Below are 16,901 nucleotides of genomic sequence, written 5' to 3' on the forward strand. Positions count from 1 at the left end.
CATGTTTAGGCTAAACAACTGGTTAAAGTGGTCCGATGGTAGCTTTTTCCCAGAGTGGATGAATCAATTACCAGTGGGCACAGGTTTAAGGTGAGAGGGGCAAGGTTTAAAGGAGATGTACGAGGCAAGTGTTTTTTTACGCAGAGGGTGGTGGGTGCCTGGAACTCACTGCCGGGCGAGGTAGTAGAAGCACTTACGATAGTGAGTTTTAAGGGGCATCCGAACAAATACATGAATAGGACGGGAATAGAGGGATGTGGTCCCCGGAAGGGTAGGGGGTTTTACTTCAGTCGTGCAGCATGGTCAGTGCAGGCTTGGAGGGGCCGAAGGGCCTGTTCCTGTGCTGTAATTTTCTTTGTTCTTTGTAACTGGGTAAATTGGGGTTGGAGCAAGGGCTTGGGGGAGAGGCAGGGTGGAAAATAAGAGGTGTAGGGTAGGGAAGGGGAGGCAGTAGAGCAGCACTGGTTAACTGCCCCGCTCAATTTTACCCTCTGCCTGATCTGGGGGGAGGAGGAGGGGCTGGGGGGATGGAGGATACGGGAAAGAGTTAAAATCGAACCCACTGCCGCACATTGATTAATCCCCCAGCGGGGAGGGCCACGCATGAAGGGTTTTCACTCAGACGGAATGGAGAGAGGGTTTTGGAGGGGGGGTGGGGGCTGAGGAGGGAGATGGGTAGTTGGGAGGGGGTGGTGGGTGGGAACGGTTGCTGATGAGTAACCGTAACCACAGTCACCCCTCTGCCACCTCCCTACACCCCCCCACCTCCCCCCTCCCCTCCCCAACATCCACTCGCAGCCAGAGTCAACAATCCGCAAAACAAGGGTTGGAAATTCTCCGAGGGGATTACAAACAGAGAAAGAGAAAGCGGTGACAATGGATGTCGTGAGTGAGCCACACACGCGTCTATTTATATAATGCAGTCAGAGGGAGATGGAAGGTTCTGGTTCTTGTGCTATTCTGGGAGCGAGCAAGAGAGAGAGAGAAAAAAAAATGGTTTAAAACAAACGCCACGGATCTTCAGTGAGCTGTCACAGCAGCTCTGTCGCAACTGCAGGAGTGCCAGAATTTTCCTTGCGCAATTAGAATTTATTTTACTCCAAAGTCTTTCCTTGGGAGTGGGGGCGGGGGGAGGAGTGGTTTATCCCGACAGAAACCACAAAGAATTTGACAGACATTGGACCACTGGGGATTGACCTGCTGGAATCTATCAGAAGTGTCGCTTATTGTATAGTATTTACAGCCCAGAATAAGGCCATCCAGCCCAGCTAGGCTATGCTGATGTTTATGCTCCATATTTAGCCGCTTCTCATCCACCCCCATCTTCTTATCCCTCTATTCCATTCTTCCCAATTTAGCATCCCTTTAAATGTTTGATGGCCAACGCTGCCGCAATGGGCCAAAGGGCCTCCTTCTTGCACCTCAGTTATTTGGGTACAGGTTCCATATTTTATCATTCTATGTCCACCCACAAGGACTTCACGTTCAACAAAAGCGCTCACGTTTATCTAGCACCTACCACAAAACAATTATCCCAAAGGGTAAGTGCTTTGAAAGTTGCCTTCCGCATTCTGTTCGCTTGAGGTCACCGAATGCACATGTACCAGCAGAGGGAGTCTGCCAGGCCAAGACTAACAAGAAAGGATCCTTGTTTACCAGATCACGCACGCTGTAATTCTATTTGGAGTATTGCGTGCAGTATTTGGGCAGCACGGTGGCAGAGTGGTTAACACTGCTGCCCCACATGCCAGGGACCTGGGTTCAATTCCATCTTCGGGTCATGCAGTGAAAAGTATTGTTTCTTTCATGCTTTATAGACAAAGCATACCGTTCATAGAGAAGGAAAGATGCAGGTACAGAATGTGGTGTTACAGTTATAGCTAAGGTGTAGAGAAAGATCAGTTTAACGTGAGATGGTAGCAGGGAAGAAGCTATTCTTGAGTCGGTTGGTACGTGACCTCAGACTACTGTATCTTTTGCCTGACGGATGAAGGTGAAAGAGAGAATGTCCGGGGTGTGTGGGGTCCTTAATTATGCTGAATGTTGTCGGATTCAGCGTAGCTCAAGGGGCACAGGGCCAACGGATGCACAGGATCGGGTGTGAGTTCAGGTGGAAGTTTAAGAAAGGTTCACTCATTCTCAAGACACATGCGCGCTGGTTAAGGTACATTGGCCATGCTAAATTTCCCCTCAGTATACCTGAACAGGCACCGGAGTGTGGCGACTAGGGGATTTTCACTGTAACCTCATTGCAGTGTTAATGTAAGCCTACTTGTGATGCTGGAGAGCATGGAGCTGGCTGAGAGAAGGTCAAAAGAGGTTTGACAATGAGTATAGCTTGCACTGAGAGCTGGGAATGTATGGAATTGATTAGAAATTGTTTATTTATTTATTACTGTCACAAGTAGGCTTGCATCAACACTACAATGAAGTCACTGTGAAAATCCCCTAGTCGCCATACTCAGGAGCCTGTTCGGGCACACTGAGGGAGAATTTAGCACAGCCAATGCACCCCAACCAGCACATCTTTCAGACTGTGGGAGGAAACCGGAGCACCCGGAGGAAACCCATGCAGACACGGGGAGAACGTGCAAACTCCGCACAGATGGTAGCCCAAGCCAGGAATTGAACCCATGTCCCTGGTGCTGTCTAGCGATAATATCACTAGGCTATTGCATCCGCTTGAAGTATACTGCAATCTCACCGCTCCAGGGACCTGGGTTTGATCCCTGGCCTGAATCACTGTCTGTGCAGAGACTGCACATTCTCCCCGTGTCTGCGTGGGTTTCCCCCACAGTCTGAAAGGTGTGCTGGTTAGGGTGCATTGGCCGTGCTAAATTCCCCCTCAGTGTACCCGAACAGGCGCTGGAGTGCGGCGACTAGGGGATTTTCACAGTGACCCAAGACTGGAATTGAACCCGGGTCCCTGGCGCTGAGAGGCAGCAGTGCTAACCACTGTGCCACCGTGCCACCCTGTATGTATGGAAAGATATTAAAACTTCAACACACACACTAAGAAGCATATAATCCGATCGTTAACCCTTAACCATTAGTGGGATCTTGCTTTGTCTAAATTGACTACTGCTTCCGTCACATCACAAAATCACGGGTTAACACTTCTGCCTAACAGGACCTGGGTTCGATTCCCAGCTCGGGTCACTGTCTGTACAGAGTCTGCACGTTCTCCCCCAGTGTCTGTGTGGGTTTCCTCCCATAGTTGGAAAGACGTGCTGGTTAGGGTGCATTAGCCGTGCTAAATTCTCCCCCCGTGTCCCCGAACAGGAGTGTGGAGACTAGGGGATTTTCACAGTAACTTCATTGCAGTGTTGACGTAAAGCCGACTTGTGACACTAATAAACAAAGGTCACGAAGGACACGGCACGAACAGAAGCTCTTATCTTTCTCCCTTTCGAGAAGAATGAGCTGTCTCCCTTTCAGGGTTGTGTGACAGTTCAGGCAGGGTTATATCCTTCTCAAAGCGACAGGGCAGATTTGGCGAATTAGCCTAATCCTATCACAATCCGGGCCAGCTTGGAACAGAAGGCCTTTTCAACACTTGGCTATTGTTCCGGAAAGCTGTTCGGAGTCTTCCATTTCACAAACGCCCGTGCCCACGTGTACAAAAGCAAGCCACAAATCACCCAATGATGAGTGCCTTTAAATGGCTGGTGCGCACTGGAGTTTCTGGGCGTGTTTGCTCCCGTTTCTCTGCCTCCCCAGTGGCAGCACCGTCCCTGCGGTGAGTCAGCCTCGCAATTAGCTGCTCTGCGCGGCAGATGGGACCTCTTGTCAGATGTGTTCCGGACTCCAGGCTGCTAGTTAATTGCAATCAGAGGGGGGAAAGAAAAAATGGATAGCTGACCCTACTGTGTGCTCCGTGCCTCCCCCGGCCTGAGAGATGTTCTGCAGAACGCAAATTACTTTTTCTTTTGTCTGGTTGCTCTAAGGAAATGTGCGGAGGGTGTTGTTGCTGGGCGGGGGGGGGGTGCTCACAGCTGCTTCTTATTTTTAAATTCATGGGATGTGGCCATCACTGGCTAGGCCAAGGTTTATTACCACCTGGAACAGGGCAATCAGCTACAGTTCATTTCCTTCCGCGTGTTTGAGGGAAAATTATTTGCACAGTTTAAGTTTATTTGATTTGATTTGATTTATTATTGTCACATGTATTAACATACAGTGAAAAGTATTGTTTCTTGCGGGCTGTACAAAGCATACTGTTCATAGAGAAGGAAAGGAGAGTGCAGAAAATAGTGTTACAGTCACAGCTAGAGAAAGATCAACTTAATACAAGGTAGATCCGTTCATAAGTCTGACGGCAGCAGGGAAGAAGCTGTTCTTGAGTCGGTTGGTACATGACCTCATGTATCTTTTGAATGAAGAAGGTGGAAGAAAGAATGTCCAGGGTCTGTAATTATGCTGGCTGCTTTGCCGAGGCAGTGGGAAGTGTAGACACAGTCAATGGATGGGAGGCTGGTTTATGTGATGGGATTGGGCTATATTCATGATCTTTGTAGTTTCTTGCAGTTTTGGGCAGAGCAGGAGCCCATACCAAGCTGTGATACAGCCAGAAAGAATGCTTTCTATGGTGCATCTGTAGATGATAGTGAGAATGGTAGCTGACATGCCAGATTTCCTTAATCTTCTGAAAAAGGAAAGGAGTTGGTGGGCTTTCTTAACTATAGTGTCAGTGTGGGGGGGACCAGGACAGGTTGTTGGTGATCTGGACAGCTAAAACCATGAAGCTCTCGACCATTTCTACTTCGTCCCCATTGGTGTAGACAGGGGCATGTTCTCCTCTACACTTCCTGAAGTCGATGACAATCTGTTTCATTTTGTTGACATTGAGGGAGAGATTATTATTGCTGCACCAGTTCACCAGGCTCTCTATCTCATTCCTGTGCTCTGTCTCAAATGTCACAAGCAGGCTTACATTAAAAATCATGGAATCCTACAATGCAGAAGGAGGCCATTCAGCCCATCGGGTCTGCACCAATCACAATCCCACCCAGGCCCTGTCCCCACAATCCCATGCATTTACCCTAGCTAATCCCCCTGACACTAAGGGGCAATTCAGCAAGGCCAAAACACGTAACCCGCACATCTTTGGACTGTGGGAGGAAACCGGAGCTCCGGGAGGAAACCCACTCAGACACGGGGAAAATGTGCAGACTCCACACAGACAGTGACCCAAGCCAGGAAATAAACCCAGCAATGGTGCTATGAGATAGCAGGGTACTTTGAGGGGATGCAATAGCGTAGTGGTATTATCACTAGACTATTAATCCAGAAACTCAGCTATATGTTCTGGGGACCTGGGTTCGAATCCCGCCACAGCAGATGGTGGAATCTGAATTCAATAAAAAAATCTGGAATTAAGTATCTACTGATGACCATGAAACCATTGTCGATTGTCAGAAGAACCCACCTGATTTATTCATGTCCTTTAGGGAAGGAAATCTGCCATCCTTACCTGGTCTGGCCTGCATGTGACTCATAGAAATACAAAAGATAGAAGCAACAGAAGGCCATTTGGCCCTTCAAGCCTACTCCACCATTCATCACAATCATGGCTGATTGTCCAACTCAATAGCCTAATTCTGCTTTCTCCCCATAACCTTTGATCCCATTCGCCCCAAGTGCTGTATCCAGTTGCGTCTTGAATATATTTAATGTTTTGGCATCAACTACTTCCTGTGGTAATGAATTCCACAGGCTCACCGCTCTTTGGGTGAAGAAATGTCTCCTCACCTCTGTCCTAAATGGTCTACTCCAAATCCTCAGGCTATGACCCCCTGGTTCTGGACTCCCCCCCACCATCAGGAACACCCTCCCTACCTTGTCTAGTCCTGTTAGAATTTTATAAGTCTCGATGAATTCCCTCCCTCATTCCTCTGAACTCCAATGAAAACAATCATAACTGAGTCAATCTCCAGAGCCACGGCAATGTGGTTGACTGTCAGCTGCCTTCTTAGGGGCAATTAGGGATGGGCAATAAATGCTGGTCAGCCAGCGACACTCATGTCCCAGGAATGAATGAGAAAAGCACACCAGAACACATGTACCAACCGACTCAAAGAACAGCTTCTTCCCTGCTGCCATCAGACTTTTGAATGGGCTTACCTTGCATTAAGTTGATCTTTCTCCACACCCTAGCTATGACTGTAACACTACATTCTGCACCCTCTCCTTCCCTTCTCTATGAACGGTATGCTTCGCCTGTAGAGCGTGCAAGAAACAATACTTTTCACTGTGTGTGACAATAATAAATCAAATCAAATCGAATCAAAGCATCTGGTTGTAATGTAGGAAATGCAGCTTGTGCACAGCAGGATCCCACAACAGCAATGGGATGAGTGACCAGATCATCCGCTTGGATGGCACACATTGGCCGGGCACCAGGGGAGAGCTCCCCTTTCCTTGCCTCCAAAATTGTACCGTGGGCATCCCTGTCATTCAGCCAGGCTGTGCCCAATCTCACTCAATCAACAGAACCCACCCCATCCACCCCCACACGGTGTACATTCTCTCAGTGTGTCACTGGGGGCATCAGCCCTGTTCAGGTTCTCAGATCTCTGGTGTGGGACTTACACAACCACAACCTTCCAATTCAGGGGGGAAACACGTACTCACTGAGCCACTGGCTAACACCTTTTGATTTGATTTATTATTGTCACATGTAGTAGCACACAAAGTATTGTTTCCCAAGCACAATACAAAGCATACCATTCATAGAGTACATAGGGGAGAAGGAAAGGAGAAGGTGCAGAATATGCTGTTACAGTCTGATTTGGTTCATTATTGTCACATGTATTAGCTTACAGTGAAAAGTATTGTTTCTTTGTGCTATACAGACAAAACATACCATTCATTGAGTACACAGGGGAGAGGGAAAGGAGAGGGTGCAGAATGTAGTGTTACAGTCCTTGATTTGATTTATTATTGTCACATGTATTAGTATATGGTGAAAAGTATTGTTTCTTGCGCATTATACAAAGCATACCTTTCATAGAATACCTAGGGAAAAAGGAAAGGAGAGAGTGCAGAATGTAGTGTTACAGTCACAGCTAGGGTGTAGAGAAAGATCAACTTAATGTAAGATAGATCCATTCAAAAGTCTGACAGCAGCAGGGAAGAAGCTGTTCTTGAGTCGGTTGGTACGTGACCTCAGACTTTTATATCTTTTTCCCAATGGAAGAAGATGGAAGAGAGAATGTCCGGGGTGCATGGGGTCCTTAATTATGCTGGCTGCTTTTCCCGAGGCAGTGGGAAGTGTAAACAGAGTCAATGGATGGGAGGCAGGTTTGCGTGATGGATTGGGCTACATTCACGTCCTTTGGTAGTTTCTTGTGATCTTGGGCAGAGCAGAAGCCATACCAAGCTGTGATACAACCAGGAAGAATGCTCCAAAGATGTGTAGGTTAGATGGATTGGCTATGCTAAATAGCCCCGCAGTATCCCAAGATATATAGGTTAGGGGATTAATGGGTTAAATGCATGGGATTACCGGGTAAGCCTCGGAAAGCGTAAATGGGCAGCACGGTGGCACAGTGGTTAGCACTGCTGCCTCACAGTGCCAGGGACCCGGGTTCGATTCCCGGCTTGGGTCACTGTCTGTGTGGGGTTTGCATGAACCCTGCGTGTCTGTATGGGTTTCCTCCAGAGATTCAGGTTTCTGCCTATAGTCCAAAGATGTGTGGGTTAGGTGAATTGGCCATGCTAAATAGCCTCTTAGTGTTGGGGGAATTAGCAGGGAAAATACATGGGGTTGCAGGGATAGGTCCTGGGTGGGATAGTTGTTGGTGCAGATTAAATGGACAGAATGGCCTCATTCTGCACTGTAGGGATTCGATGATTCTACGAAATAAACCTGGGTATGAGTCGGTGCAGGTTCAATGGGCTAAATGGCCTCCTTTTGCACTATACAGATTCTATGATTTAAACCTGGATATGGATGGGTGCAGGCCCAATGGACTGAATGGCCTCTGTCTTCACTGTAGGGATTCTATGATTCAATCCTGGGTATGGGTTGGTCCAGGCTCATTGGGCTGAATGGCCCCCTTTTGCCCTGGAGGGATTCTACAACTTATTTCTGTGCTGCATCTGTAAAAATGGGTGAGCTCTGTCTGTACCGGGAGCCCGAGAGAGGTGAAGGGGTTCCGCATTGGCAATTCTTGGGGTGCCAGGACAGAATGAAGGGACAATCGCTATGTATAACCAGTCTGTGCTGTGAGCGTGAAGAGGGAACGTGTGAACCAGAGCCCTCGGGCCTTGGGGAAGATAAGCACAAGAGATATCTCCAGAGGGGCGGCATTTGATGTATTGTCAACGGCAGGACAAGGTCATAGCAGGGCAGAAGATTAGAGAAAAAGTCAGGCTCAGAAGAAGCAGCAAGGCTGGAGGGGCGGGGAAGAGAGAGAGGGGGGGAGAGAGGGGAGAGGGGGAGAGAGAGAGAGAGAAAGAGGGAGAGGGAGAAGGAGAGAGAGAGGGAGAGGGGGGAGAGAGAGAGGGGGAGAGAGAGAGAGGGAGAGAAAAAGGGAGAGAGAGAGAGAGGGAGAGAGAGAGAGAAAGAGGGAGAGGGAGAAGGAGAGAGAGAGGGAGAGGGGGGAGAGAGAGAGGGAGAGAAAAAGGGAGAGAGAGAGAGAGAGGGAGGAGGAGAGACAGAGGGAGAGAGACAGAGAGCGAGAGAGAGAGAGAGAGAAGCAAGGAATTGTTCCTTTGGAAACAAAAGGCAGGGAATGATGGAAGAGGGGGAGAAGATGATTTCAAGCTTTAGTGTGTCAAGCGGGGATGCTGAATAGACAAACACAGAGTTTTACAGCATGGAAACAGGCCATTCAGCCCAACTTGCCCATGCCACCCCTTTTTTTTAACCGCTAAGCTAGTCCCAATTGCCCACGTTTGGCCCATGTCCCTCTATACCCCTCTTACCCGTGTAACTGTCTAAATGCTTTTTTAAAGGACAAAACTGTACCCACCTCTACTACTGCCTCTGGCAACTTGTTCCAGACACTCACCACCCTCTGTGTGGAAAAATTGCCCCCTCCGGACCCTTTTGTATCTCTCCCCCCTCACCTTAAACCTTTGCCCTCCAGGTTTAGACTCTCCTCCCCGTGTGACTATCCAGCTGACCGGTGCCCCTTGTTATTTTACAGACCTCGATATCAGATCGAGAGCAGAGCTGGCAAGGGAAAGAGACATTCCTAATTTTTGACTCGCCTGAGATTGGAGTCTAGCTGGGCAGTCAGTTGCCAAAAGGCGATCGGCAGAGCCACCATTTTGGAAGTAGACAATAGGTGGCCTGGGGCTTTCCGGTCGCCCGAGTTCCGGAAGGGAAACGGCAGATAAGGGGAGACAGTCGATTGAATTTATAACAGGTGCTGAATATAAACTCGCTAAAGCCTCTGGTGAGGCGACCTTTTACCTGCCCTCTTCCACACGCCCCTCAAACCCCTACCCCACCACCACCACCACCGCGCCCTGGGGGGGGGGAGGGGGGTGCGGTGGGGGTTGGGTGAGGGTTGGAGGGGGGGGGGGGAGAAAAAAAAACCCATGTTTCCCAAACCGCCCCCCGCTTCATCCTCGTTTAATTTTCATTGTGAAGGAGCGGCGGCCAGGATATTTTTTTGACAAGAGAAGATGTTCATGTGTTGCCATGGAAATGCGGTTCCCTTAAGGTTAATTTACGGAACATCTTGTACATCGTCTGGCCAAGACGGTGGAGGCGGTGGGGGTGGGGGGGGAGGGTTGTAGCGGTACCACCGTACCCCCCCTCCCCCCCGCCAGATCGGATTAGCCAAGGGATGCCCCCCCACCCAACCCCCCACTTTAACGAACCTGACAGATGGGAAGAGCTACGTCTTTGCCACGGCAAAATTAGCTTTGGAATTCTCCTGGGATGGAGATGGAGCGAGTGTGTGTTGTGTGTGTGTGAGAAGGTTGGGGGGACGGGGGACAGGGGGGGACGGGGGACGGGTGGGGGGGGGGGGGCGCGCAGTGTGGGGGGTGGTGGATAGGTCACTGCAGCAAAGACTCCACAGCACACAATCTGTTCTGTGGAGCAGTGGGGGGGGCAAATAATGCCTCGTCATTTTTTTTTTAAACGGGATTAAAGAGATCCAACTGGGGAAAAAAAAAAGCCGATTTTTTTTTCTCGCTTCCTCGCCCTACGCGTGTCAAGCCTTTCACTCCGATTCAGCCGAGACTTTCGTTCGCGTTGAACGGACGGTTGGCAGACTCCACGCACTCAACCGGCTGCAGAATTTTTTGTTTTTAAAAATTCTGTTTAAAAATATCGCGGATGTGTGTGTCTCCGATGGTGCAGAAACAGCATCCTTCCCGGGGCCCATTGTTTCGGTGTATCTCCTGCTCTCACCAGGACCTCAATAGGCGCTGCCGGAGTGTGGCGACCAGAGGATTTTCACACCAGCATCATTGCGGTTTTAATGTAAACCTACTTGTGACACCAATAAATAAATTTAAACTTTAAAACGACGAGAAGCTACAGAGGGTCATGAACGAAGCCTAGTCCATCACGCAAACCAGCCTCTCATCGGTTGACCCCGTCTACATTTCCCGCTGCCTTGGTAAAGCAGCCAGCGTAATTAAAGACCCCCACACACCCCGGACATTCTCTCTTCCACCTTCTTCCATCAGGAAAAAGATCACAAAAGTCTGAGGTCACGTACCAACCGACTCAAGAACAGCTTCTTCCCTGTTGCTGTCAGACTTTTGAATGGACCTACCTCGCATTAAGATGATCTTTTTCTACACCCTAACTATGACTGTGATACTAAAATTCTGCACTCTCTACTTTCCTTCTCCACTCTTCACTCTATGAACAGTATGTTTGCCTCGCGCACAAGGAATATCTTTCACTGTATCCAATATATGACAGTAATAAGTCAAATCAAGGACTGTAACACTACATTCTGCACACTCTCCTTCCCTTCTCTTCTGTGTACTCTATGAATAGTATGTTTTGTCCGTGTAGCGCGCAAGAAACAATACTTTTCACTGCATCCCAATAGATGAGACAATAATAAATGAAATCAAAGTTTGTAACACCACATTCTGTGACCTCATAGAATCATAGAACTCTACAGTGCAGAAAGAGGCCCTTCGGCCCATCGCGTCTGCACCAAACACAATCCCACCCAGGCCCTACCCCCATATCCCTACATATTTTACCCACTAATCCCTCTAACCTCCGCTACTCTGGACACTAAGGGGCAATTTCTTAGCATGGCCAATCAACCTAACCCGCACATCTTTGGACTGTGGGAGGAAACCAGAGTACCCGGTGGAAACCCACGCAGACACGAGGAGAATGTGCAAACTCCACACAGACAGTGACCCGAGCCGAGAATCGAACCCAGGACCCTGGAGCTGTAAAACAGCAGTGCTAACCACTGTGCTACCGTGCCGACCTCTCCTTCCCTTCTCTCCTCTGTACTCTATGAACTGTATGTTTCATCTATATAGTGTGCAAGAAACAATACTTTTCACCGTAGCTCAATACATGGGGTCCAGAGGAATTTCACAAGAATGATCCCAGGAATGAAGGGTTTGTCATCCAAGGAGCAGTTGAGGAGTCAGGGTCTATACTGTTGGAGTTTAGACGGATGAGGGGGAATCTCATTGAAACTTACAGGATGCTGCGAGGCCTGGATAGAGTGGAATTGGAGAGGATGTTTCCACTAGTGGGGAAGACTTGAACTCGAGGGCACAATCTCAGAGTGAAGGGACACTCCTTCAAAACAGAGATGAGGAGGAATTTCTTCAGCCAGAGAGCGGTGAATCTGTGGAACTTATTGCCACAGAGGAGGCCGGGTCATTGAGTGTCTTTAAGACGGAGGTTCTTGATCAATAAGGGGATCAAGAGTTACAGGGAGAAGGCAGGAGACTGGGGATGAGAATCATATCAGCCATGATTGAATGGCGGAGCAAACTCAATGGGCTGAATGGCCTACTTCTGTTCTAGTCTTATGTGACAATAATAAATCGATTCAAATGGAGGGACAGACTGGAGGGACTGAAGGGCCAATCCCGGTTCCTGTGGCAAAAAGCCATTCAGCTCATCTTGGGTAGCCCCTCAACAGAACAATCAGCACATTTATTAATCAACGTGAGGCTATCGTCTCAATTCCAAATGTTGGCCATTGTTGGTCTGAGTAGACATCTCTTGATATCGGTGAGTATCCTCTCCCCCAACATTCACCAATGTCACCGTTCCGTGGCCTAAAATGGCAGCACTGCCAAGGTTTAGGATTGCAGATTATCGAAATATAAAGGTAGCGGGGATTAGGCCTCCGATGAAGAGAGAGAGGGGGAAAGAGACATGTTGCCAAAGTTTTTCATCTTGCACTCATCAGGCCAAACTCGAGCACCAAATTTCAAACAACCACAACAATTTACACGGCAAGAGAAGTGGCTTCCCCCTTGCTTTCTCCATGACACTGTCTCAGTCAGTCAAAGAGAACTTGCCAACCGTCAGCTCCTGCGCGATAAAGCATTGTGAGGTTTAGAAACTTGACATTCTGAGCTGGGTGTCCTTGTACAGCAGTCACTGAAGGTAAGCGTGCAGGTGCAGCAGGCGGTAAAGAAGGCAAATGTTATGTTGGCCTTCATTGCGAGATGTTTTGAGTACAGGAGCAGGAATGTGTTGTTGCAACTATACAGGACCTTGGTGAGGCCACACCTAGAGTATTGTGTGCAGTTTTGGTCTCTTTTTCTGAGGAAGGATGTACTTGTTCTCGAGGGAGTGCAGCAAAAGTTTACCAGGCTGATTCCGGGAACAGCGGGGCTGAGGAGAGATTGACTAGGTTAGGATTGTTTTTACTGGGGTTCAGACAAATGAGGGGGGGGGGCGGGCGGAATCTCACAGAGATTATACAATTCTAACAGGACTAGACAGGGGAGATGCAGGGAGGATGTTCCCGATGGTGGGGGAGTCCAGAACCAGGGGTCACAATCTGAGGATTTGGGGTAGACCATTTAGGACGGAGATGAGGAGACATTTCTTCACCCAAAGAGTGGTGAGCCTGTGGAATTCATTCCCACAGGGAGTAGTTGGTGCCAAAACATTGAATGTATTCAAGAGCGGCTGGATATAGCACTTGGGGGTCAAAGGATATGGGGAGAAAACAGGACTAGGATATTGAGTTGGACAATCAGCCATGATTGTGGTGAATGGCGGAGGAGAGTCAAAGGCCCGAATGGCCTCCTCCTGCTCCTATCTTCTATATTTCTATTTGTCCTGATGGCCACAAGGTGAAAAGCTTTGGCAAACACATCTCCCTCTCTCTCATCTTTCTCCGCAATGTTAAAGTTAGGCTGGTCGATTATCTCTGAGCTTGCAGACGCAGGTCTAATCTTTGGCTTGGCTGGAGTTAAAGGCAGGGAGAATTGGAGCAAGGGGATGTGTGCTGTATGTGATAACACAACACAAGCTCACTCTGGCATTAGATCTCAGAAAATGAATGCACCATTCTCAATAACGGGCCAGGATCAAGAACGTTCCATCTCTGCCCTTGAAAAGATTTGAGCCAGCCATGTTTTGAACTGTGCAAGACATTGGTAAGGTCACGTTTGGAGCACTGCGTATAATTCTGGTCGCCCTGCTATAGGAAGGATGTTATTAAACTGGAAAGGGTGCAAAAAGGATTTACAAGGATGTTACCAGGTCTGGAATATTTAAGGGGAGGCTGAATAGACTGGGATTCTTTTCCTTGGCGCATAGGAGGATGAGAAGTGACTTTATAGAGGTTTATAAAATCATGAGGGGCAGAGATAAGGTGAATAGCCAAGGTCCCTTCTCCAGGGCAGGGGGAGTCCAAAACTAGAGGGCATAGGTTAAAGGTGAGAGGGGAAAGATTTAAAAGAGATCTAAGGGGCAACTTTTTCACACAGAGGGCAGTGCGTGTGTGGAATGAGCTGCCAGAGGAGGCGGTAGAGGCGGGTAAAATTACAACATTTAAAAAACATTTGGACAGGTAGATGGATGGGAAAGGTTCAGAGGGATATAGGCCAAACGCAGGCAAATGGGACTAGTTCAGTTTAGGAAACCTGATTTGATTTGATTTGGTTTATTATTGTCACATGTATTGGGATAAAGTGAAAACTATTGTTTCTTGTGCGCTATACCGACAAAGCATACTGTTCATAGAGTACATAGGGGAGAGGGAAAGGAGAGAGTGCAGAATGTAACATTACAGTCATAGATAGGGTGTAGAGAAAGATCAACTTAATATGAGGAAGGTCCATTCAAAAATCTGACAGCAGCAGGGAAGAAGCTGTTCTTGAGACGGTTGGTGAGTGACCTCTGACTTTTGTATATTTTTCCTGACAGAAGAAGGTGGAAAGAGAGAACGTCCAGGGTGCGTGTGGTGTCCTTAATTATGCTGGTTGCTTTTCCGAAGCAGCGGGAAAGGTAGACGGAGTCAATAGAGGGGAGCCTGGTTTGCGTGATCGATTGGGCTACATTCAAGACACTTTGTAGTTTCTTGCGGTCTTGGGCAGAGCAGGAGCCCATACCAAGCTGTGATACAACCAGAAAGGATGCTTTCTATGGTGCATCTCTAAACATTGGTGAAAGTCATAGTGAATGTGGCCAATTTCCTTAGCCTTCTGAGAAAGTAGAGGCGTTGGTGGGCTGGTCAGCATGGACAAGTTGGGCTGAAGGGCCTGTTTCTATGCTTTTTTTTAAAGCTTATTTATCAGTCACAAGTAAGCCCCTTAGTGAAGTCACTGTGAAATTCCCCTAGTTGCCACAGCCCGACCCCTTGGGTCGACGCACCTAACTAGCAAGTCTTTCAGATTGTGGGAGGAAATCAGAGCACCAGAGGAAGCCCATGCAGACATGGGGAGAACATGCAAACTCCACACAAACAGTAGCCTGACCTGGGATTCGAACCCGGGTCCCTGGCGCTGTGAAGCAGCAGTGCTAACCACTGCGCCACTGTGGATCTGTGTATCTTTATGACTCTCTCTGACCGTTTCCGCCTCCCAGGTTTCCTATGCCCGGCCCAGTTCCGCCTCCATTCGAGATGCCAACCTGTACGTCAGCGGGCTTCCCAAGACCATGAGCCAGAAAGAGATGGAGCAACTCTTTTCACAATACGGCAGAATCATCACCTCACGCATTCTCGTTGACCAAGTTACAGGTAAGACGCACTTTCTACCTCTGCCAGCCAGTCAGTAGCGCGGTAGGAATTGAGGCGGTTATTTCCCAATACTGTACACGAGAAGGCGATGGCCTAGAGGTATTATCGCTAGACTATTAATCCAGAAACTCAGCTAATGTTCTGCGGAGGACGTGGGTTTGAATCCCGCCAGGGTAGAATTTGAATTCAATTTTAAAAATCTGGAACTCAGAATCGACTGATTCATTGTCAATTGTCAGAAAAACCCATCTAATTCCCTTTAGGGAAAGGAAATCTGCCATCCTTACCCGGTCTGGCCTACATGTGACTCCAGACCGTGATTGACTCTTAACTGCCCTCCAAGGGCAACTAGGGATGGGCAATAAATGCTGGCCCAGCCAGCGACACTCATGTCCCACGAATGAATTAAAAAAATGAGATATTCCCGCAGTCAAGGGCAATGCTGATGCACCATTGTATCATCGTGAGATGCCTTTCACAAACCTCTCATGACCTACACAGGATCACAGTATTCATGGTGCCTCCAGCAAATGAAACTTAACCCTTCTAAATTCTAATAACATGTCATAGAATTGGGGGGAGATGGTGGCCTAGTCACTGTTCTCGAATCCAGACACCCAGAGTAAAGCTGTAGGGACCCAGGTTCGATTCCCGCCACGGCAGATGGTAAAATTTGAATTCAATAAAAAATCTGGAATTAAGAATCTTCTGGTAACCATTGTCAGTTGTTGGAAAAACCCATTTGGTTCCCTACAGGGAAGGAAATCTGGCATCCTTACCCAATCTGGCTTACATGTGACTCCAAAGCCATGGCAATGTGGTTGACTCTTAAGATGCCCTCCAGGATGGGCAATAAATGCTGGCCCAGCCAGCGATGCCCACGTCCCATGAATAAATAAATAATAATTTTAAAAGTCATACATTGCAGGCTAAGTAGATTGGCCGTGCTAAATTGCCCCTTGGTGTCCCAAGATCTGTAGGTTAGTGCATTGGCCGTGCTAAATTGCCCCTTAGTGTCCCAAGACCTGTGGGTTAGGTGCATTGGCCGTGCTAAATTGCCCCTTAGTGTCCCAAGATCTGTGGGTTAGGTGCATTGGCCGTGCTAAATTGCCCCTTAGTGTCCCAAGATCTGTAGGTTAGCTGGATTGGCCATACTGATTGTCCCTTAGTGTCAGAAGGGCTAGCAGGATAAATATGCTTGAAAGACAGGGCAGCACGATGGCACAGCGGTTAGCACTGCTGCCTCACAGCACCAGGGACCCGTGCTCAATTTCAGCCTCGTGTACTGTCTATATGGAATTTGCATGTTCTCCCCGTGTCTGTGTGGGTTTCCTCCGGGTGCTCCAGTTTCCTTCCGCACTCCAAAGATGTGCAGGTTAGGGTGGATTGGCCATGCTAAATTGTCCAAAGATCAGTAGGTTAGCGGGATAAATATTTGGGGTTACGGGTAAACAGGTCTGGGTGGGATTGCCCCTTAGTGTCAGGGGGTTACTTGGGGCTGCAAGAATAGGGCCTGGGTGGCGTTGTTGTCAGTGCAGACTCGATGGGCTGAATGGCATTCTATGATTCTTTGATAGCAGCCTCTGACAGTGCAGCACTCTATCATTACTACACCATGGGTGTCTGTCTTGACTCTGTGCTCCAGCAAGAACAAGGCCCAAAACCTTTTGACTCAGAGACGAGAGAGAGAGCGAGCTGGGCACTCAGCCCAGCGAGAGTTGTGAGGAATAATTTGAA

The 16,901-nt window shown here is 48.4% G+C and overlaps 1 protein-coding gene across 5 annotated transcripts in view; it reads left to right on the forward strand.

The window, feature by feature from the left end:
* LOC145361113 (ELAV-like protein 2) overlaps positions 1 to 16,901 on the forward strand; it is a 127,858-nt gene that overhangs the window by 94,750 nt on the left and 16,207 nt on the right. For 4 of the 5 annotated variants that reach the window (XM_080216724.1, XM_080216725.1, XM_080216723.1 and 1 more), the window contains exon 4: positions 15,011 to 15,164. In XM_080216724.1, coding sequence (XP_080072850.1) covers positions 15,011 to 15,164 — 154 coding nt within the window. Of the gene's footprint in view, positions 1 to 3,706; positions 3,740 to 15,010; positions 15,165 to 16,901 lie in introns of those variants that run through there. The other variant, XM_080216727.1, reaches the window with a different exon arrangement.

This window comes from Carcharhinus amblyrhynchos, chromosome 33, assembly GCF_965287045.1.
Source record: "Carcharhinus amblyrhynchos chromosome 33, sCarAmb.v2.hapA, whole genome shotgun sequence".
Lineage (NCBI taxonomy): Eukaryota > Metazoa > Chordata > Chondrichthyes > Carcharhiniformes > Carcharhinidae > Carcharhinus > Carcharhinus amblyrhynchos.